Source organism: Schistocerca gregaria, chromosome 8 (genome assembly GCF_023897955.1).
Source record: "Schistocerca gregaria isolate iqSchGreg1 chromosome 8, iqSchGreg1.2, whole genome shotgun sequence".
In the NCBI taxonomy this organism is placed as follows: domain Eukaryota; kingdom Metazoa; phylum Arthropoda; class Insecta; order Orthoptera; family Acrididae; genus Schistocerca; species Schistocerca gregaria.
In genome coordinates, this window is record NC_064927.1 from 433083424 (window position 1) to 433108362 (window position 24939).

Here is a 24939-nt window from a genome sequence, read left to right on the forward strand (position 1 = left end):
AAAATAAGGGAAATCAGAGCTAGTACAGATAGATATAGGTGTTCGTTCTATCCGCGCTCTATACGAGATTGGAATAATAGAGAATTGTTCGATGAACCCTCTTCCAGGCACTTAAATGTGATTTGCAGAGTATCCATGTAGATGTAGATATAGATGATTGCTCGGCTTAAAGAGGGTGTAAATCACGTATGTAGTCTTTCCCCACTACTGTTCAATCTGTAAATCGAAGAACCCATGATGGATATAAAAGAAACGTTGAGTGGAGTCAAACATGTGAAAGGATATTGATACGATTCGCCGATAACAATCCTATCGTGATTGAAATTGAAGAAGAATTACATGATCTGATGAACGGATGAACAAACTAATGAGTACAGAATATGTACTGAGAGCAATTCGAAGAAAGACGTAAGTAATGAGAAGTAGTAGAAATGAGAACAGCGAGAAACTTATCAGGATTGATGGTCACGAAGTAGATGTAGTTAAGGAATTCTGCTACCTAGGCAGTAAAATAACCAATGGCGGACATAGCAAGGAGGACATCAAAAGCAGACCAGCAATGGCGAAAAGGGCATTCCTGGCCATGAGAATTATACTGTTATCAACAGAGGACTTAATATGAGAAAGAAATTTCTACGTACATACGTCTGGAGTACAGCATATTACACTAGTGAAACATGGACTGTGGGAAAACCGGGACAGAAGAGAATAGAAGCATTTGAGATGTGGTGCTACCAGACGAATGTTAAAAGTTAGGTGGACTGATAAGGTAAGGAATGAGCAGGTTATGCGCCGAGTCAGAGAAGAAAGGAATATGTGGAAAACAGTAATAAGGAGAAAGGAGTGGATGGTAGGACATCTGTTAAGATACAAAGGAATGACTTCCGTGGTACTAGAGGGAACTGTAGAGGGTAAAAGGTGTAGTGGAAGACGGAGATTCGAAAACATCTAGCAAATAATTCAGGACGTATGTTGCAAGTGTTACTCTGAGATGAAGAGATTGGCACAGGAGAGGAATTCCTGGCGGGCCGCATCAAACTCGCCAGAAGACTGATGACCCCAAAAAAAGTGGTTTGTCCTGTGAATTATGCCCCCACTCATACTATTCCCCCCCCCCCCCACCCAATGATTGAACGTATCATATGTGGAGTGACTTTGTAATTCATTTCTTGTTTTGTTCACTTTATGTATCACAAGTTTTCCCCCCGAGTTGGTGCTCAGATTAGCCTCAGTTTAACTCTACTAGACGAATAGCAAGTTTCTCCCCCCTACAACTACCACCTCCCCCCCCCCCCATTTTATTTGACAGTTTGTGCACGAATTTTATTCTGTCGAGAGGATAGAGCATATTCCAGGCTCGGAAAGACAGCTCTATGCTAGATGAGGGAGTCCTCACTCGGGCCTGGGTGTGTTTGTTGTCCTTAGCGTAAGTTAGTTTGTTAGAATAAGCAGTACGTAAGCCTAGGGACCGATTTCCTCAGCAGTTTGGTCCCATAGTCCTTACCACAAATTGCCAAAGAAGGACCATGAAGGTGAAGCGAGCAGTAGCCTAAGAAGTAGTGGAGGGGGAGGAGAGGCAGAAGAAGAAGACGACGACTTAAGTACGAGTATAGTCTAAGACTGTTTCAATAGCTATAAATATTTTCTTACCTTAACACGTCCCAAAATAATTATTACGTGAAATGATGTACTTAACTATCCGTTGTCTCTCGTGGTGGCGTGTTGTGTGGGCCGTCTCGAGGCTATTATTTCGTTTTCATTCCCTCCATCCCTCCCTCCCTCTCTCCCCAACCCCCTCAACATACATCAAAGCTTATGCTTCTACTTCAAGTTATTGCGTATTTATAAAAGTTCTACTGAAATTTTTAGCATCTCTGGTCCTTTTCATTTGCCACTTCCCATCCGTGTGGTTGAGTATATTAGTACATTGAAAATTAGTAAGTATCGATGGTTCACTAAGATGTACTGTTCGTGGAACGTTAGCATTGTCCATTGCGATTATTTGGCAGTATGCTTGCCGAGTGAGAATGTATAAGTTTCGTGAGAAGTGCAATAAAACAAAATTTGTTATACATCCCTGTCTCTACTTTGTTACTTCCTTAGTATCAAATTAGCAAGTAAGGTAGCTCAGTGGTTAGCACACTAAACTCACATTTCCGAGGACGAAAGTGTCAATCCTTCTCGAGCTACACAGATTTAGGTTTCCCATTGACTCCCTAAATCGCTTAAAGCAAATGCCGGGATGGTTCCTTTTGAAGAGTACGGCCGATTTCTTTCTCTAAACTGAGCTTGAGTTCGATCTGAAATGACCTCATTGTCGACTGGATGTTAAACCCTAAGCACTCTTTTTCTATATGGTGTCATGCAGGATCTTATTTTGAGATGATCCTCAGTACGTTTATTCTATAATGAAATGTGTCAGAAGTATTGTATCTCTCTCTGTAACCAACAATTAACGGAGGCAATGAAAAGTATAAAACAATCTTCATTGTGAGCTAAAGTCCTCTTTTTTGGTAGACTAGTGTTTCCAATACTCAGGAAAAACCATTTCCAATAACTTACCAGTGACTCTGCAACATTTATTGACTAAATAAGTACAGGTAAAGGAGCATACATAATTTATTGGAGGTCAACTCCATCTGATCCGTTGATGAATTTCTTAACAGAATGAACTGATGCATATTCTATTAACTATCACATAATAAAAACTCCGTGGTACCTGACACTGGCGCAGCTTAAGTGTGCTTCTCTGGGTGGTCTGCGTAATGTATGTCCCACACACGGCTTATGTTTTGATCATCCTTCACTTCAATACCTTACGCAATTTAAGTGCATAGTAGTAAGTTTTTTAAAGTGTGAAAGGAATTTTTTTTTTTTTTTTTTTTTTTTTTTTTTTTACTTTCTCCACATCGTTAGTTAGCGTCTCACTTAGGACTGTTGGAACGAACATTAGCTTATTACATTTTTCTTATAAATAAGTGTTACTTACTTTTTTTTTCTGACGTGTTCCACATCATAGGGTATATGAGTAACCTCAATGTATTTACATATCGCAAAATAATGGAGTAGCACAGGAAACGAGTAAAAGGAAAAGAAACTGCTCAACATTATTCGCTGGTCTCCTAGATAGAATCCTAGTTAAGTGTCACATGTGCCTTTAATGTAAGCAAATAGTGTCTCGTGGTCGATTCTTAATAATGACTGTCACGTAAAGAGTCAGTTACATGTTTGGCCGATGAAGGATGCGCTCTGTGGGAAGCAGTACATTAATGATGGGGAAGTTAATGATGCAGCAAGACGCTAGCCGCGACGTTGACAGTGGAGTCGTATCATGTGCGCGTTTTGATTGCAAACGCCATTCAGAATAATGATGATGGTACTTTGCGCTCGGTTACAACAGGTAATTAGCTCTACATGGTTTGCGGGTATAAACTATTGGCGATCCTTGCATGCGTTTTAATTGTGTTGATTCATTTCTCTTAGCATACCTTTAACACTCAATTAGGATCAGTAACTGAGCCGTGCTGCGACTCGCGTTGATGCTGTTTGTACGTTTCCACGCTCTGTATGAGGCCAGACGTTATCTTTTAGTTGGCATGGTTGCGGTTGTTTGTCTGGTTGCGGTTGTTTGTCTACTTCTCGTGTTGACTGTCGCCACTAGGTTTCGCAAGCGTTGCCTGTCCGCTAGTGGCAGCAGCGGCGGTTATCCACATGTAGTAACTGTTGCCCTTTCTTTTGGGCGGCGTCGTCGTTTTTCCGAGTCGCGTGAGTGGGCCTTAGGATGAGTGCATTTCAATGCAAGTAGAAAAACCTCCATCATTGTGATATGTCGCTATTCTCCAGTCACTAGGGTTCGTCTTGCTGCTCGCTGTGTCGCTGAAGCGAAGAGCAGCGATTGGAGTGCTATCTACTCTGGTGGTAATGGTCCCTTTCTCGTTGTGGGCGCTCTAAAACACAGTGTTCTGGGACGTAGTGCAGACCGCCGGTTCGGCTTTGGCGAATTGTTCCATCGTTGCATTTTGGTTTATTGGACGTCAGGTAGCTTCAGCAAGATTATCATTAGTCATTCGTTGGACTGCCACTAGTCTGAGTTACCATCTAGTGAAGAGAATGCAACTCTTGGCTGTATATCTCATCGCTCGCGAAAGTGTTTTTTACCGGACCTTCTCAGAGGTCGATTCCCCTTGTGTTACAAAGTTTACCATCATCTTATCTCACCCGTTTGGTGACCAGTTGCTTGTTTTTCTTTTAATTAAAATTTGCTATAGTATTTGCTATTTTACAGCAGGTTCCTAAATTTATTATATTATTGCCGTTCATGGCGTGTAAGGCCTTAAGCTGTGATTATGGTCATTTGCCTTAAAACTCTAATTTGGTATTTCTATTTTAGCAGTAGGGTGTTTGTGGTGGCTTACCTTTAATATTTCTATACCTGTAATTTGTAAATTGCAGCGAGTTTTAAAGAATTCTGAATTTGAAACTTCCTGGCAGATTAAAACTGTGTGCCCGACCGAGACTCGAACTCGGGACCTTTGCCTTTCGCGGTCAAGTGCTCTACCAACTGAGCTACCGAAGCACGACTCACTCCCGCTACTCACAACTGTACCTCTGCCAGTACCTCGTCTCCTACCTTCCAAACTTTACAGAAGCTCTGCTGCAAACCTTGCAGAACTAGCACTCCTGAAAGAAATGATATTGCGGAGACATGGCTTAGCTACAGCCTGGGGGATGTTTCCCGAGTGAGATTTTCACTCTGCAGCGGATTGTGCGCTGATATGAAACTTCCTGGCAGATTAAAACTGTATGCCCTACCGAGACTCGAACTCGGGACCTTTGGCTTTCGCGGGCAATTGCTCTACCACCAGGCCAATGGTGACACGACTCTAGTTAATTTACATTATGGTTTTACTGCACAGTCATGCACTTTGGCAAATCTATTGGTTCCTGTACTTATTTGTCCAGTGGTGTTTCTTTAAATCACTAACCATTTTTGCAGTCATTGTCTGGTTCTACAATATTGCCTCATGTCATGCTTTCTTGTTTCCACCCATATATACCTAGGCTATAGATATTAATTACAACTTGTTAATCGTTTATATATTTGAGACTTTTATCCATTGTGGATGTGGAACACTGCGACTGTGGTGTGAAAAGGTTTTCAGAAATTACTGCAACCAGTCGCCTTAGATGCGACTGGTTGCAGTAATTTCTGAAAACCTGTTTATATATTTGGTTCAGAAGGTAAATCATTTGGTTCTGATTCAGTAGGTAAATCATTTCTTTGTTCTGTTATGGTAATAAACAAAATTGTTATAGTTACTGCTAGAATCCTTTCATAGTTGGATGAGTCCCATCATTAGTATATCCATGTGAAGTGTTGCATGCTTAATTGGGCCACCCCCAGTAATTTTCTGAAAATAAGATGTTATCCATTATGCGGCACTGTTTCTCTTAAATTAGCATGTCTAATGGGGAGCCTACCTTACCTGTAGGTTCAAATGGTTCAAATGGCTCTGAGCACTATGGGACTCAACTGCGGTGGTCATTAGTCCCCTAGAACTTAGAACTACTTAAACCTAACTAACCTAAGGACATCACACACATCCATGCCCGAGGCAGGATTCGAACCTGCGACCGTAGCAGTCGCATGGTTCCGGACTGCGCGCCTAGAACCGCGAGACCTTACCTGTAGGTCACCAGTGTTCAGACTTACAGCGTCTCAGGGGCTTCCTTAATAGCTCAACCAACACTTAACATTAGCCATAAATTTCTTTTCCCCTGATTCTGCACGTCATTCGATCCACCCTTCCAATTTTCAACATTCTTTAGTAGCGCCACATTACAGAAGCTTTTGTGCTTTTCATATTTGTGCTCTTTGTTCTCTGTTTCTTTATCCTCCCTGTTTCCCTTATCTCCAGAAAAGTCTTACTAACACTTAAATTTATATGAAGTGTGAACAAATTGAATTTCTTTTTTCTCGCAAACGCTTTTCTTCGTGCTGTCAGTTCAAATTTCTTATACTTTCTAATTTCACCACTATCAGTATTTTCCCTCTCATAACTACCTTCAGTGTCTCAATTCCTCATCTAATTCCCGTAGGGACACCCATAGCTCATTCTGTTCAACTGATCTTCCAAGCCCTTTGCCATGACTGACGGAATTACAATGCCATTGGCAATCTAACAGTTCTTATTTGTTCTCTCTAAACTATATCTCCATTTTCATATTTCACTTTGGTTTCCTCCACTGCCTGCTCAATTTGCAGATTGAATAAGAGTGAGATAAATACGAGGGAAACCTCATGAGCAGCCTCGTTATCTGCAACTAATTCTGCACAGGTAGTGCTTCGCTCCTGTGTTGTCTTCTGTTAGCCAGTGGGGAACCCAACGGGCACACTCTTTTGAGTACCACAGATTGTGAAAAAGTGTGTCAGCACTAAAAACAGAGACGTCGAATTGTGAAGCGAGGTGTTTGTTTGTGATCCATCGACCACCTCCAAGGAGAGTGTCCACACGTTCCAAGACTGCAGGAGTCACAGCTGTGTGCGGCGGCCGGCGCATGAGACATCGGACAGGTTTGTGCGACCTTGTTACACGATGATGATGTACGCCTCGCCCAACGACTCATGGTGCTTTTGTTCACTGCCAGATCTCCGTAGACATTCCACAAGCGCTTACGAATACCTACGAGGCTGTCTCTTTCCTCCGAAAGAGTCTCAATGACAGCTCTGTGCTTGGAACGCACCCCTGTTATAGGATACTTTTAGTGGCACCATCTACAGAAGTTGACTCGGGAATATTTCACTATTTCCCACAACAAATGCCGTATTTTTCAACCGAGGCTGTCAGAAGAAAAAAAGTTTTGCATTTTTTATTGATCGGTCCTCGTAGTTTGTGTCAGTATTTTGCAACATTCACACCTGTCAACAATTTCCCTTTTGAAATCTGAGGATATTTCGCTGGTCTCTTACATGTTACGTACAAACTTAAATAGCATCGTTATGGGAAGTTATCCGAAGGGTCTCAACAACTCAGGGGAATGGGGTCCATTATAGGTGTCTTGTTTCTAATTCTGTCATATTTTTCTCGCAGTGTCGTTTGGCACATTCATCTGCATCTACTTGCTCCTCCCATTCAATAACACACTGCAGTTTATTTTCCTTCGTATAGTCGTATTTTTCCTGCTATCTTCCAGCGTTCCCTTTTATGCTTGATCCTGACTTACCACTCGAGCTTCTGATATTCGCACAACGGTCCGTAAATAACTTTATTCATATCTGTCAAAACAGTGACATGTCAACTGGTAAAATGAAGGTAAAATAATATACGAGGGGAGAGATAGCTAATGCGATCGTAGCCGTGAATAAAAAATTTGGAAGAAATACCTTCCTTCACATATTTAGTGTTTGAATTGCTAACGATGACGACAGAGGCAGTGATAAAATACTGGTTAAGCTCCAAGCAATATAAGGAAAAATGCATAATGCGTTAAAGGAAAAAGTGAGACTGATAAGAAAACACACGTTTTACAATACTGACGCAATCCTTACGCTATTCTTCGGATGCGGGAGATGAGTCAACACAGAAAAAGACTACAATATGTAACTGTGAAATAAGACAACTAAACAAAATACAGTGTAAGATACGTTCAACAGTGAAAATATGCGATAGGAATTAAAAGCACGATGTAGGAATTCAGCATAACGTATCGGGAGGATGGAGTACAAGTCAGGGCTCTGATAGACAGCTCTATGCTGGATGCATAGACGGAAAAGGAGATTGAAAAAAAAAAAAAAAAACGCCGTGAAAATGAAGCAAAGCAGTAGCCTAAGAAGTGCTTTTGGTGATGGTGATGGTGGTGGTGGTGGAGGTGGAGGAGAAGGAAGAGGAGGACGAGAAGAAGACTAAAGTACGTGTATGTCTCTATGACATATAGCTATAATTATTTTTTCTTTAATACGTTCCCAAAGTAAGTTTTACGTTAAGTGCTGTAAGTAGCTGCTGTCTTTCGTAGTTAATCACAGCAACACAGAACTAGGCCCATGGGGCAGTGTCGTCGGCTTTGAATAACGTCTGTCGTTGATGTAGCTGTTAGCTATCATAAGCACCACCGCCCACTCAACCAAGGCCAGTGGAACACTTGTCAGTAATTAACAAACAGTAAAAGTTTTTTACCTGTGATCTATTCTCCAAGTGCTGATATCCCGGCCACTGCACTAAAACATAATTCATTTTTCTATAAATCGGAGAGGTGTGTGTCTGGAACTGGCTTCAGTGTGACTGACAAAGCAAATCATACAGGGATAAGAAAGATTACTGTCTCCAAACTTCCAAAACCCACAAAAGTCCTTTACAAATCTCATTTAACATTTTCTTTTACGCAGAAGACGTTCAACAGAACCTTTCGCCAATATGAATTGAATAGGCTGTGATATTATCACAGAATTGAAAGTTAGAGGCAGTTAACTCCAGTAGAGTTTTACTCTCCGTGAAGTGGAATATGCAAGGTTGAGGAAGGTTAGAGGCACCAGAGACTACATAGCAAACGTACGATGGATCGTAGAAAATGGCAGGCAGTATCAGTATGACTTTTTTGTGTCCTCGGCTTGCAGCAAAACATCTGACTATATAAGTGTAGCCACAGCTATGGAGCCCAGCCAGGATTCTGTTTATCCATAGGATTAAGTTCAGTTTTCATTCTCACGTGATTCTACGAAGAAGTCAATTGTATCTGTGTATTTTACGGTGTTGGCTAGTGTATCCAATCCAATCCCAGTTATGCATATATGATAGTGCAATTATATTTTGTAACCTTACTTTGAAATGTAGTAAAAATACAGAAGTAGTGTATCCTGTTTACATTAATGTTATATGCCTTTTGGTATATATGAATATTGATTAAACATGAGTAGAGACATTAACTCTTGTGTATGGATGCATGGAGAACCGAGCACTGTCTGTAAGCAGCTGGGAGCTATGTTGGCCACGATGACAGATTCCACGTTGGGCTATCAGAGAAGAATGCTTTGGCACCTCTAGTGGTTGCATTTCACGACAGCAGGGATCAGCTTCTATAGTATTAGGAGCTGCTCTGCTCTTTCTGCATTACAGAAGATAACCTCTGATGTCATACAGTGGTGTACAAAAACTGGTGAGAAAGACTGAATGAAGAATATATGCAAAAAATAATTTAATACATTGAGTCCAGATATAACACTGAGGTGAAGACATTTCCAGGAAGGCTGGAAACAGCCTAGAGCCCTCTAATGATGCAGAGGACCCATGATGACAGAAAGCGTCAGTGGATATAGTTCGATGTCGACTTTGGTAGGTCAGGCTATCAAGTAATGGCTGAGTGATAGGCAAGTAGTTGCCCCATTCATGGTCTCGTTTCGTCCCAAATAATAAGAACTTTCTTCCTTTGAAGTTAATCGTATTAAGATAGTAACCACACCTTGCAGCTAACAGACATGTCCAACCCTCATTACAAACAAACTGCATTACCTGCAAATTATGTGCGATTCATTGACAACGAGGCTTTTCACACCACTACTATCTTTGCTCTTCCAAGCCCATAATTCTAGGAATTAGAAGTTGAAGATTTCCCTGTACACTTTCAGTGGTTGTCCCTACGTTGAGACCCAACAAATTATAATCCACACCCGCAAATGTTCTATGCTGTCATGAGAAACACTGTAAACTGAATTTTATACTCCTTAGAGGGAAACTTAAATATCGAGTCTAGTTGTATTTCATGTAGTCAATTGTACATCAGAGAGTGTCCTTAAAGCATGTCTTTGTACAGTTAATACATTGTTGTGTCTAAGTATGGAATCACCTCAGGATATTATTGCTTGTGTAGAAGAAACACAAGAATGAATAATGATACTATAGAGTTTGTTGACTGATTTGACGCAGGCTAAATAGAACAAAATTAAAAACTGAACAAACCCTATAAGGTGGAAGCTATGTCGTGCCATGAAGCTATGATTTTACTGTCGAGTAACAATTTTATCTCAGTTCCACTGTCTATAGTTTTTATATGGTTTAGACATGATCTCGTGAAGTTATTTTGTATGATGAGAGCACTTTGCTCGAAACTCTGTTCATCTATTACTACGTGTAATTGTTTGGGATTTTCTGATGAAGACACCCATAGTCGGCGTCATAACCAGGTTAAAGTGAAGTCTTGTTGCAACTGGTTGGCTGTATTGTACAAGTCATAAAAGAAGACAGCTAAGTCTTGCAAAAGCTAGTAATTCTCATTTGCCGTAAGACACTTTCACCTCCTGTCACTGCAAATATTTTCACATAATCTTTCTTAACGTTTCACAGATTAACGGTAACTACCTGTAAGAGACTACTTCACATCATTACACATAAGTAATTTACCTTGTTCATTGAACACAAAAATTTTGTTGCATTTTACGACAGAGCTCACCAAAAGAAATGCAAGGATATCTCGAGTGCAAAAGATATACAACCATATAAATTAAGTGCCATCTTACACAAAATTCTGCTTGCTGTTTTACGACATAAATTAACTTTTTGTCTTCACTCTCTAATGTCTTCATTGTTGAAATTGTAAATGATACCTCGTCTACTACGAGAATGGCTCTACTTCATCAGCCACATTTTTATTATAAAAGAATTATTCTTTGGTTCTGTTGTGCTCCAAAGTAGTGATGATTATAGGAATTAATAAGTGAAATGTGCCGGTTCTGGGTAAGAAACAGAGTTATCTCAGTTTAATTGTATTTATTGCCTATTTCATTACATCGACCTTTGAGTCATATGAAATAAAAAAGTTTTGTGATATGCTTTTAGGATGTGTTCTGGCTGATATTACTAAATGACATTCCTTATAAAATGATATGCTATACAAATATTTATCTTAAACAATAGCTCTAAAAACAAAGCAGTCGTTGGCACAAAAGTGCACTATGACTTCTTCAGAGATGCATTTAAAATTACTTTTTCACGAAAATTTTAATCAGCTCCTATCTGCAAAATGAAGATAAAGTACTATTCATAAAATATTGTGATGGTGAATTGTTTCCAGTTCACTGAAAATTATCAATGAAACAATTTCTAAAAATATATATACCAAATATTAAACATTATTATCATTAACATTATTGTTATAGTATACTTATTAGTCCTTCTTAATTCAACCAAACAACAATGACAATGTCTCAGACACTCAAAAACGTTCACACTTCATTCAGTTCTCTACAGTAGTTTACCAACAGAACTAACATTCTGAAAAGAACATCTCTAATTGAATCTTACTTCAAGTTACTTTAAAGTCTTTACTTCTGTGAGTGTGAAGCTCTTATCCACTTCAAGTCACAATGAATGTACTGCTAGGAAAGACAGTAGTGTGTGTTTAATAATGAATACTTAATTAAAAGTTACTTAAACAGCACGCAGCTAATAAACATGAATTACACAATAAACTGCAGATTACACGAATTAATCAATCAAGCAATGAACTGTATAATCACACAAATTAAGATGTTTGTAAGTAATACAGGTGATAGAACCAGTATTAAAGAAATATAAGTTATGTGCCACACTAAAAGTATGTCATTATGGGCTACAAAATTAGATGCAATTACGATTAATACTCTTTATGTTCATATATATATTCATTCACCCAGCGATTTTCTGCATTAATGAATGTTCTCCCACAATCCCATTCCTAAATAAATATATGAACATAGGACAGAAAAAACTGTTATTGTGGCTGATTGAGAATGTAGTTATGTAATTGTATTACTCTGTATTACGCCTGCAACACTTTTTCTGGATGAATACCTCTACATGATGTTTGTTAAGAAAAAGATAAGAACAAGATGTCATTACATACTATACATCAGTACATATTACAAAATCGTAATTCTCATTCAGGGGGTCCATTAATGGAGTGTCATAGTGTATCACCTAATGATGACATGATGGAAAACAATCTCGATTTCGCACTAAAATGTTTCTGTTAAGAACACCTCATCTTTTGTCAGACACCAGTGAAGATTAATAATCTCAGTTAAGAAAGCATTGTTTGATTTGGAGATAGTGGTATCTGGAGAGTGCCATAAAATTTGGACTAGCTAAGAGATACAGAATCACATTTCAAAGAAACAGTGTGCTGAATGTGATATTGAATATGAGGGTATTGGACAGCTGAAAAACTGAGAAATTAAACAGAATATTAAAGAATTAAAATATGTCGTTCCTGGTACACCTCAAATTTCCTTCTGCATTTCGTAACTACCCAAATAATCTGGCCTATAGTAAACATTCTATTCAAATATTTCAATCTATTTCTTTTGTTTATCATCTAAAGTAAAAACGTAACAAAATAGCTGTGTTTGGATTACAAATTACATCATTCAAAAGTACAATCTTCATTATTCAACAAACTGTGTTTGCATTAATAATTTTACAACATTAGTATTTCACTATTCAACATATTTCATATCATTGTTTGACTTATTCCGTGTAAACCTTAATAAAGAAATATTTTAAGTATTATTATTGGATCTACATCTAAAGCATAGTTCTGTGTATTTCATGAATTATGAGTTCAGAAAACTGCACTTAATGCATATATATATTCCATACTAACTTATTTTATTATAGTTACAGAAATTCTGTTATAAGAGACCCTGCACTGGAAAGGATGATTACACAATTGTTCTAGCTTTTTTGCCTCATTATTTTCATGTTTAATTCACCAATAAAACCTGCTCTGTGAATGGCCAAAGGTCACACCAAAATTTCAGTATAAAGTGTTTCTAGACTGCAGAACATACTACAACTCTCCAGTTTGTTGAAGTTGGTAGCTGCACTTAAGTACGTTGTAGACAACTAAAGATATGTCTTAAACAACTATGATTGGTTGCGCTGTCTAACTGAGTTCTTCAACTAGCCAAACTAAAATGTGCATCCTTTTACAATAAAACTGGAGCACTACTTCTATAGTCAAATCATGTACTGCAGCTATTCATTACTGATAATTTACTGCTTGGCTTGTCTCAGAAAATCACTTTTGTACTAGCTGTTTAGTAAAAGCTGGTTAGAACACCATGATTGTTCGTTCTTGGTAATGTAACAGCAGAAATAAATATGATGCATTAAGCAGACTTCTCTTTGTGTAAGAAGTTAAGAAATCGTGTAAATACTCTGACAAAACTTTCTAGTGATTTTCTCATATCTAAAACAACAAAATCTGAATCACTAGTCTAATTTATAAAAGAAATTTCATATACCAGAATCACTGGTAAAATACAGGATATTCTTAGTGATTTGGTATGATCTGTTTATCATCACGTCCTGTTCAACACACATTTAAGACAGCGACAGAGTAACACATTCAGAATAAGTTTCCACCAACTGTAAAATCCAGCATTTTAAACGATTATTGGTTTGTAAATTACTTTACGAAATTATTCAGCTCTATAAAGTCTCACCTTCAGCTGTGAAATTCGTCTATTCTTGTAAACATTATTGCTCTTTAAGAATGGGGTTCTATAGCCCTTGCTGCTAATTTATTATGAGAAACAGCTCCCCGTACGAAAATGGGCAAATCCGTACACAGTCCTACGACTGCTTACCTTGTAACGTGTAACAACAAAGGTAGAACTGCTTATGTCAACAATTGCAGCAGAATTACTTCACTGTAATCATCACAAATCCCCTGATTAAAAACCTTGTAAGAAAATTAATGGTCTTTATGAAGATTAGGCTGTTTCTGTTATCCCATAATCACATAGGTGCGTAAAGAATGTGCTGCGTCGAGTTATACCGAGCATTTAAGCTTCCAAGTGTTATGACAGGACTGTATAAACGAGACAGTGAATTACTCTTATTTCGGAAGTGGAGGAGCCAATTCGATATGAGGCGCAGTCACAGAACAGGATTACAATTATTAAGCATTTGCGATGTGTGTTTGAGTTCGATCATGGATATAGCGTTTACTTTTTTCGCCAATACCGCCTGTAATACACAAAGTCTGAAGACGCTTGACCGAATCCGGTTAAGCGAAACAGTGACTTAGTTCAATTATCACTGCACCACGGAAACGTCCCTTCCCGAAACATGGCATGTAACATTTATTTTTGGTGTTTCCAGTGCTATCTCTAGAAGTATGTAATAGGTACTGTGGGACATCCCATACGCTATACATTTGGTTGTTTTATTTTTGTACTAACTGAACCACTGAAACAACAAGATTCTCGTACTGTCTACTATGATTCGTTGCTAATAGCACACCACATAATTTTGTGTGGCCGTCTCTAAATGCGAGTCACGGTTTACAGATTAAATTACAGTAACTTGCGTGCAGGGTCTCCTCTGTTTCCTTTCTTGTTTTCATTTTTTTTCCTCCTTCCAAAATTGGTAACGAACACAAAATAATGAAAAGTGCAATAAATGTATATTTGGCCATCTGCGAAATTTCGGCGCCGAATATTACATCGGGCCCTCATTTGTGGACACCCCTGAATGACGACACTGCAACCGAGCGCCGGAACTTCGCTGGCACGCAGCGCGCTGAAATCGCGTGTGACTCGTCGTCGCGCGTTGTTGGGAATGGGAATGTGTGTGCACGTGTGTGGGTGTGAGTGTCTGTGTGTGTGTTGTGTGTTTTTGTTTTGTGTGTTCGGGTGGCGAGCGGTCCGCAGCAGCGCCGCTCAGACGAAGATGAAGGAGGCGCCGTTGGCGCACGCTGGGCAGCTCGGCTGGTCGTCGTGGTGCGAGAGGCGCAGCCACTTGCCGTGGCAGTGCGGTGCTGACAGGGCTGTCCAGCGCGTGCCGCGGTCCGCCACGCCTGGCCCCGCGCACCGGTAGCCCAGCGCCGGACGCAGCGCCTGCGACTCGCAGCGCACACACACGCGCTCTCCTGCAACCCGACACACCGCCACACTGTATTAGTCATCAGGACACCTCTTAACATCTAACTAGGACAGTGGTTTGCAACCTGTCGGTAACTGGCCCCAAGGGGTAAAATGAAAAATTCTGAGGGGAAAAACAAAATGGGTCCAATGATGATTTAGTGGCCACTAAATAGTAACTTCATTAAAAATAACCGCTATTGCCAAAATATCGGCAGACTATTATGTAGGATATAATGGGTACAAGTTAGGAATTTTTATATGTGCTACTTTAATATGTGCACACATCAGTATGTTGGTTGTTTGTCTGCATAAACTGGTCTTCCCACACACATGTCTCAGCCTTTATTACGTGATGTTTTCTGCATGGCCGTAACTGCACTATTACACGGACTGCTCCTGTCAGTATAGACTAATCTCCACACTTCAACACTTGAGCTGCTGCCCAGGAGAAAATAAAGTAGCTGGAGATCTAACAAACCTAAAAATATACATCTTGTAACAGCTGCAATTATTATTATTATTATTATTATTATTATTGTTTTTGTGGGAATCCACAGCCTCCAATTGCTCTACAAAAGAAAATATGCTCTTTGGTATAAATGACCTTCACTTAAACCTGCTATTAGCAAATTTCGACGACTTGCCATTTTGCAGCACATGTGTACTCTTACGTATTACATGTCGTAATTGTACACACGTAAAGTAGACGTCATATCCCATCCTTACGATGTGAATGGATCCACATTTATATGACAACTGTAAACATATTATTGACAACTTCCCTTTAAGTTGGTTCTCAAGCTGTATTACTTAGAGCAAAGCCCGCAATATGATCTTCACAGTTGGCTTATCAGTGTGGATCCATTCACAATTTAAGGATGAAACATAACTTCCACATTTTACGGGCAGTGAAAAATAATTTGACAATTAAGAAATTTAATACGTAATAGTACACATGCTCTTGATAACGACAAGTCGAAATTATCTAACAACATGACTTTAAAAAAAATCTACATTACAAACTACTAGAAACTGTATTTTCTTTTATTATAATTATTAATCTGCAAATGAAATAACCACTGATGTAATGTTGTTGAGTACGTAGTCCTCTGTGCCAAACAGAAATATCTGTACTCATACACAATATTGTCGTTGTGGTCTTCAGTCCGGAGACTGGTTTGATGCAGTTCTCCATGCTACTCTACCCTGTGCAAGCCTAATCTTCTCCGAATAACTACAGCAACCTACATCCTTCCCAGGCTGCTTAATGTATTCATCTTTTGGTCTCTCTCTACGATTTTTACCCTGCATGCTCCCCCCACCACTAAACTGGTGATCCATTGATGCCCCAGAACTTGGCCTACCAACCGATCCCTTCTTCTAGTCAAGTTGTGACACAAATTTCTCTTCTCCCTAATTCTCTTCGGTAACTCCACATTAGTTACATTATCTACCCATCTAATCTTCAGCATTCTTCTGTAGCACCACATTTCGAAAGCTTCTATTCTCTTCTTGTCTACATTATATGTATGTATGTATCACTTCCATATATGGCTACACTCTATACAAATACTTTCTCTATATTCGATGTTAACAAATTTCTCTTCTTCAGAAAAGCTTTCCTTCCCATTGCCAGTCTACATTTTATATCTTGTCTACTACACACTACACACGTTCTGCACTTACATTCATTGCTATAATCTGTACATATAGTATACAGCAGCATAAAACAGATATTACTGCAGTGAACAGAGAGAAAAATTAGCGCACTTTACATTCGTTCATGAGTACAACAACTGAGACAAGCCTCGGAAAGCAGTTTCAAACTTCGAGTTCTAGCAGCATTGGACATGAAAGGAAGGGTTCGATGGGAGGTGCAGTAGGGGTAAGAGAAGACAAAGAAAATAGAATGGAACGTGATAAAAGGAAAAATTATGAAGACGGGGGAGCCGACCGGTGTGGCCCAGCGGTTCTAGGCGCTTCAGTCTGGAACCGCGCGACCGCTACGGTCACCGGTTCGAATCCTGCCTCGGGCATGGCTGTGTGTGATGTCCTTATGTTAGTTAGGTTTAAGTAGTTCTAAGCTCTAAGAGACTGATGACCTCAAACGTTAAGTCCCATAGTGCTCAGAGCCATATGAGTCAATTTCGAAGACAGGGAAAAGAAAGTGACGTGACTGATTGAGAAACGTATAAGTGGACGAAGACGGAGGCATTATCTTCATTTACTGTTTGACAAAGGGAAAACTAGCCATACGCATTAACTTACGGGGAGCCGTTTCGACAGTGACAGAAAAAAAAAATCAAGCTCCTTCTTAAAAGCAACAGAACTTTGAACTATACGAACAGGGCAATGTTTCGTGCACCAGAGACAGTTTTTTTTTTTTTTTTTTTTTTGTGGACACAACTATTGTGCAATGTAAATGGGACTCATGACGGACGGAGTAAGGAGGACATAAAAAGCAGGCCAACACTGGCAAAAGAAGCATTCATGGCCAAGAGAAATCTACTAGTATGAAACATAGACCTTAATTTGCGAAGGAAATTTCTGTGAATGTAAGTTTGGAGCACAGCATTGTATGGTATTGAAACATGCACTTTGGGAAAGCCGGAACAGAAGGGTTTCCAAACATTTGAGATGTAGTGCTAACAGAAGAGTGTTGAAAATTAGGTGGACTGATAAGGTAAGGAATAAGGAGGTGCTCCGCAGAATCGGTGAGGAAAGGATTATGTGGAAAACACTGACAACAAGAAGGGATAGAATGGTAGGACAGCAGTCACGATATCAGGGAATGACTTCCATCTACATCTACATCATACTCCAGAAGCCACCTAGTGGTGTGTGGCGGAGGGTACTTCCGTACCACTATCTGATCAATTGATCCATCCAACCCTGTTGCACTCGCGAATGGAGCGTGAGAAGAATGATTGTCGGTAAGCCTCTGTATTGGCTCTAATTTCTCGAATTTTCTCCTCGTGGTCAGTACGTGAGATGTATGTGGGGTGGAAGTAATATATTATCCGACTCCTCCTGAAAAGTACTGTCCTAAAATTTCAATAGTAAGTTTCTCCGTAATGCATAACGCCTCTCTTGTAACGTCTGACAGTAGAGTTTGTTTAGCATCTCCGTAACGCTCTCTCGCCAGCTAAACGATTCCGTGACGAAACGCGCCGCTGTTCCTTGGACCGTCTCTATCTCCTTTGTCACTCCCATCTGATAGGGATCCCAAATACGTAAACAATACGCAATAATTTGGGGAACAAGCGCCTTATAAGCCACTTCTTTCGTGGATGTGTTACATTTCCTTAAGATACATCCGCTGAATCTGAGTCTGGCGTCTGCTTTTTCCACTATCTCTTTTATATGATTATTCAACTTAAGGTCGCTCTAGATAGTTACCCCTAGTTATTTTACGACAGACGCTGTCTCCAGCTGTTTGTTATCAACAATGTAGCTGTACAGTAGTGGATTTCTTTTCCTATGTATGCGCAATACTGTACATTTATTTACGTTCGGGGTCAATTGTCAGAGCCTGCAACATTCACCATTTCTCTGCAGGTCGTTCTGCAAATTCTTACTGCCTTCTGGCATTGCTACTTTGGTACCGACAACTGCACCATCTGCGTATATCCTTAAACAGCACCCAACGCTTTCTACTAGATCATTTATACATATTATAAACAGCAACGGTCCTCTCACACTTCCCTGTGGTAATCCGGATATTACCATTACATCTGTCGATTTAGTTCCGTTAAGAGCGACGTGTTGAGTTCTACCTGCAAGAAAGTCTTGAATGCAATCGCAGGCCTGCTTCGATACTCCGTAGCTCTTATTTTTTTCATTAAACGGCAAAGCCTTGCTGAAATTAAGGAACATGGCATCAACCTGAGCGGCATTGTTCACTGCACTGTGGATCTCATGGAGGAAAAGAGCGAGCTGAGTTTCGCAGGATCTCTGCGGAATCCACGTTGATTTTTATAGAGGAGATGTCCATTTTCCAAAAAATTTCATAATGCTTGAGCATAAAACCTGTTCCATAATTCTGTAACAGATTGACGTCAACGATACAGGTGCATAATTACGTAGATCTGTCTTAAGACCTTTCTTAAAAACGGGAATGACCTGTGCCTTATTCCAGTCGTTAGGTACCTTTCGTTGCTCAAACGATCTACGATAAATTACTGCTAGAAGGGGACTAGAGGGAGCTGTACAGGCTAAAAACTTTATAGAAAGGCAGAGTTTGGAATACATCTAGGAAATAATTGAGGACGGAGGTTGCAGGTGCTAACCCGAGATGAAGAAGTTGGCACAGGAGAGGAATTCGTGGCGAGCCGCATCAAGCAAGTCAGAAGAATGATGATTTAAAAAAAAAAATGTACTCGGCGCACTGCACACGCTCTCAGTGTTCTCTATCGCCTGGCCGCAACCAGCCTGATTGAGAGTATGAAGGAACACGTATTACAATGATTTCGAACAGACTACTGTGCACTAATTCCCCCACGTCAGCAGGAAAAGAAAAAAGAAAAGAAAATGGTGTTGAAATTCTCGTTACCAATTAAAATGTTCTTTTTCGGAAGTGAATAATTTAAGCTAGGTGAGCGAAAGCTAAATCTGTTCAGCTTAAGAAAAACCAAACGAAGAACTCGGTTGGCGACACCACTCAGTCTGCTTGAATTTGCGCGCACGATGAACTCCAGTGCTAATTAACTCGGAAACCGCTAGCCGTACAGAAGTTTTCCTTAACGGTTATTTCTCAGCACAACCTCTCCTGGAAAAATACAATACATATGGTGAACCAGAAATCGACCGACGAACTTTCAGAGGTGATAGTGTTGACCAAAACAAGAAAAAATGTGATCGTAATTATAGACTATTAAATGTATATCTTAAGGGCCATGAGCACTTGTGCGTCTACAAAGCTGTGAAAACATTTCGTCTGCTGCAAGCTCTTTGTTTTCCATATTTTGGGACGAGGTAGTATTAAGAAAATGTTAGTTAAACATGGGCTCATAAATGTTTATCTTGAGAGCTATGAACACGTGTACAGTAGAAAAGGCGTGTTTTACACTGGAATCCCGAAAACACATCCATGAAACAGTCGACAGAAGTCAAGACAGTCCACATAAAGATAGCAAATCGGCACGTCAATTTTAGCTCTCTCAGGCGTGTTCTCCGGCATTTTTGCTGTTGCTACAGATTCCGACACAAAAACACAATCTTACAGCTATTTCTCATGATTTGCATCCTTACACAGAGGACAACAGTTTTATCCTGCATTTGTTTAAGTGAGTCTTTATTACTCTGGAGCATGATGTGCACATCAAAGGATGTGTTACAACTGTATTGTGCTTGCAGCTGACCAAGATCTGTCAGCGTTCAAAGTAACACGTTCGTAAGTCTTCTGATTCTGTTTTCTTGTGTTATTGAAAAGTCTCTACATGCAAAAAGCTTGTATGACAAGAACTTCCCAATTCTCTTTTAACAATCCGTATGACAGGTTAGACCTATAATGGATTACTGTATTTTTTAGAACTTTAAAAGTTTTGTTTAGTAATTTCACATAAATCTGTACTCCGCGTTAGCTACTAGGTTCTTGCCCGATGTCACAAAGTGGGAATCACAAAATAATCCTTGATACGCTCGAAGAATTCCTTAAGGAGTGCCTTTAGCGGTAATTATTCGTGCAAAAACTCGCGAGGAAGTTCTGCAAGTGCTTAGGATTCATTTCTAAGGGATCGGCGCCTGTTTGTTGGCTCTGTTCGGCTTAGATAAGTCTGCCCATTATAGCTAGGAGTTCGCAGCGCTCCCCAAATTACGTCGTACTTTTCCGTTGAAGAATTTATTTACCTTAGATTAACGTCATATTACGCAAGGAACATCCGTGGTCCCAGTAAATTGCTTACTGGGGCAGATAGCAAAAACAACTTCACACGCGTTTTCCCTTCATATCTCAGTGAGCGAATCCTTTTGTATTAGTATTTCATACCAGCTGTTTAATTTAGCTTCATGGAGCAACTGAAGGACCGAAACTGGCTCAGTGAAATATTACCAACACAGTCGTGATAAACATGTTGCTGTAAGTAATTTCGTGTCTTTCCTCTTTCTGAGTGTATTTTTAAAATTAAATCCGATTCCACGTACATATAGCACGGATTTTAACCGTGTACTCTTTGTTTCTGTGACCGACAGTTTACATAAGCTTCAGGTGTAAAATAACTACGAACAAAAATTTTTAGAGTGTTTCAGGAGACAAAAAGAATCGCTTTCCTCCTGTGATAAAAATATCAGAAGTATACACTGTTTCCCCAATCGGGATCCATTACGATGTTTACGCTAGTTCTGCTCAGAGACGGGGTTCAGATTGCCGTGCGATGAATATTTTTTTAGGAGTTGCGCTACAGCTATTAATTAATTTTTGGAGAGGTAGGTGAAGCGTCTTTTTATTTTTTACTAGTACCTGATGGCCGGTAGTGCGCCGAAGAGTTTCCCCTTTGGGAACAGATGCTAGGGAGCTACCAGTTATGGTATTTACCTTAAAACGAAGGTGAACATCTCAGAAACCTTGGTCGAAACTTTTATGGATTTGAAAATTGCAGTAGTTTACGGAAAACCTCTTTTGTATCATGCACAGTCCTTTTTTTTTTTTTCAATTTTATTTATGCACCGAGGGACGCTTCACCTTTCTAGCAAGGCATCTTCATTGAACTTTTTTTTTCGTTGTCCGATATTGGTTACAGATTTAAAAGCAGTCGATGGAAGCTTTTTATGCAAAATCTGGAAGGTACTTACACTTAAGAATCTGACTCATTATTTGAAGCGATGCAGTTTTCTCTCATGTGGAAAAGCGCTTGGATGCTACACGTTTTCCACAGACAGTGAGGTTTTTGTAACACAGCATTCCAGCTCTAACTTTCGGTGTTTTAAGTGTCACCAGTGTTTTGTGAGTCATGCCAACTTACTGATTTTTTGCTTTCTCTTGCTTTGTGTCTGATTTTTTGTGTGCTGATGTGTTAATCTTCCTCTAAAATAACAGAGAAATTAACTTTCTTCCAAACTTCTAAACACAGCTAATATCCCAGCTTCTGACAGCTACACTCCTGAAAATGAAAAAGAACACATTGACCACGGTGTGTCAAACCCACCATACTTGCTCCGGACACTGCGAGAGGGCTGTACAAGCAATGATCACACGCACGGCACAGCGGACACACCAGGAACCGCGGTGTTGGCCGTCGAATGGCGCTAGCTGCGCAGCATTTGTGCACCGCCGCCGTCAGTGTCAGCCAGTTTGCCGTGGCATACGGAGCTCCATCGCAGTCTTTAACACTGGTAGCATGCCGCGACAGCGTGGACGTGAACCGTATATGCAGTTGACGGACTTTGAGCGAGGGCGTATAGTGCGCATGCGGGATGCCGTGTGGATGTACCGCCGAATTGCTCAACACGTGGGGCGTCAGGTCTCCACAGTACATCGATGTTGTCGCCAGTGGTCGGCGGAAGGTGCACGTGCCCGTCGACCAGGGACCGGACCGAAGCGACGCACGGATGCACGCCAAGATCGTAGGATCCTACGCAGTGCCGTAGGGCACCGCACCGCCACTTCCCAGCAAATTAGGGACACTGTTGCTCCTGGGGTATCGGCGAGGACCATTCGCAACCGTCTCCATGAAGCTGGGCTACGGTCCCGCACACCGTTAGGCCGTCTTCCGCTCACGCCCCAACATCGTGCAGCCTGCCTCCAGTGGTGTCGCGACAGGCGTGAATGGAGGCACGAATGGAGACGTGTCGTCTTCAGCGATGAGAGTCGCTTCTGCCTTGGTGCCAATGATGGTCGTATGCGTGTTTGGCGCCGTGCAGATGAGCGCCACAATCAGGACTGCATACGGCCGAGGCACACAGGGCCAACACCCGCCATCATGGTGTGGGGAGCGATCTCCTACACTGGCCGTACACCTCTGGTGATCGTCGAGGGGACACTGAATAGTGCACGGTACATCCAAACCGTCATCGAACCCATCGTTCTACCATTCCTAGACCGGCAAGGCAACTTGCTGTTCCAACAGGACAATGCACGTCCGCATGTATCCCGTGCCACCCAACGCGCTCTAGAAGTTGTAAGTCAACTACCCTGGCCAGCAAGATCTCCGGATCTGTCCCCCATTGAGCATGTTTGGGACTGGATGAAGCGTCGTCTCACGCGGTCTGCACGTCCAGCACGAACGCTGGTCCAACTGAGGAGCCAGGTGGAAATGGCATGGCAAGCCGTTCCACAGGACTACATCCAGCATCTCTACGATCGTCTCCATGGGAGAATAGCAGCCTGCATTGCTGCGAAAGGTGGATATACACTGTGCTAGTGCCGACATTGTGCATGCTCTGTTGCCTGTGTCTATGTGCCTGTGGTTCTGTCAGTGTGATCATGTGATGTATCTGACCCCAGGAATGTGTCAATAAAGTTTCCCCTTCCTGGGACAATGAATTCACGGTGTTCTTATTTCAATTTCCAGGAGTGTATTTTGTCCACATCCCACTCTTGTCAACAGCCCCTCCGCCTCCATTTCTTCATCCCCATTCCCACACAATTCTGTATCGGAATTCTTAACAGTTATTGTTACTCTCATTTGCAGTCCTTTTCTGTTTCATTATCCCTTCTGCTTCTGATTATACTAAACGTGGCTTCAAACGTATTAAACTAATAAGACATTCTGATATTATTGATGCTCTTTATTATTCTTAATGTCTGTTATTATTATTTCTTTCCTTTCTCAGACGTTATGTCTGGTTAAAAATGGAAAGTGACGCGGACCTTGATGAAGCGTGACTTCCTTTTAACTGTACTGTATATGTCACTTTTCATTTAGGAACATTCTGATAATTGAACATATATCAATAATTACAGATTTCTATAGTTGTACATATACGTTTGGATGTAGCTGTATTGCGTTGATGTACTGGTGGATAATGTGTGGTATGACTCCTGTAGTTGATAGTATAATTGGTATAATGTCAACTTTATCCTGATGCCACATGTCTTTGAATTCCTCAGCCAGTTGGATGTATTTTTCAATTTTTCTCCTGTTTTCTTCTGCATATTTGTTGTATTGGGTATGCATATTTCTATTACTTGTGTTAATTTCTTCTTTTTATTGGTGAGTATGATGTCAGGTTTGTTATGTGGTGTTGTTTTATCTGTTATAATGGTTCTGTTCCAGTATAATTTGTATTCTTCATTCTCCAGTACATTTTGTGGTACATACTTGTGTGTGGGAACGTGTTGTTTTATTAGTTCATGTTGTATGGAAAGTTACTGATGTACTATTTTTGCTACATTGCCACGTCTTCTGGTGTATTCTGTATCTGCTAGTATTGTACATCCACTTGTGATGTGATCTACTGTTTCTATTTGTTGTTTGCAAAGTCTGCATTTATATGTTGTGGTATTGGGAACTTTAACAATATGCTTGCTGTGATATCTAGTGTTTATTGTTTGATCCTGTATTGCAGTGATGAATCCTTCCGTCTCACTGTATATATTGCCTTTTCTTAGCCATGTGTTGGATGCATCTTGATCGGTGTGTGGCTGTGTTAGACGATACGGGTGCTTGCCATGTAGTATTTTCCTTTTCCGATTCACTTTCTTTGTATCTGTTGATGTTAAGTGATCTAAAGGTTGTAGAAGTGGTTATGAAATTGCAATGGTGTAGCCGATGTATTTATATGAGTGATTGCTTTGTGTATTTTGCCAGTTTCTGCTCGTTCTATAAAGAATTTTCTTAAATTGTCTACCTGTCCATAATGTAAGTTTTGTATGTCGATAAATCCCCTTCCTCCTTCCTTTCTGCTTAATGTGAATCTTTCTGTTGCTGAATGTATGTGATGTATTCTATATTTGTGGCATTGTGATCGTGTAAGTGTATTGAGTGCACGAATAGGTCAATACTGGTATAGCATAAGTATTTATAGCTTTTGTCTTGTTTCTTGCTGTCAATTCTGTTTTCAGTATTTTTGTTAGTCTTTGTCTATATTTTTCTTTTAACTCT

At 40.3% G+C, this 24939-nt stretch overlaps 1 protein-coding gene across 1 annotated transcript in view; it reads right to left on the reverse strand.

Moving 5' to 3' along the window:
- Nucleotides 1–10718: 10718 nt before the first annotated feature.
- LOC126284252 (somatomedin-B and thrombospondin type-1 domain-containing protein) overlaps nucleotides 10719–24939 on the reverse strand; it is a 1271181-nt gene continuing 1256960 nt past the window's right edge. Inside the window, exon 5 of the mRNA XM_049983051.1 lies at nucleotides 10719–14904. Within this exon, the coding sequence (XP_049839008.1) occupies nucleotides 14696–14904 (209 nt within the window). The 3' untranslated portion in view covers nucleotides 10719–14695. The remainder of the gene's footprint in view (nucleotides 14905–24939) is intronic.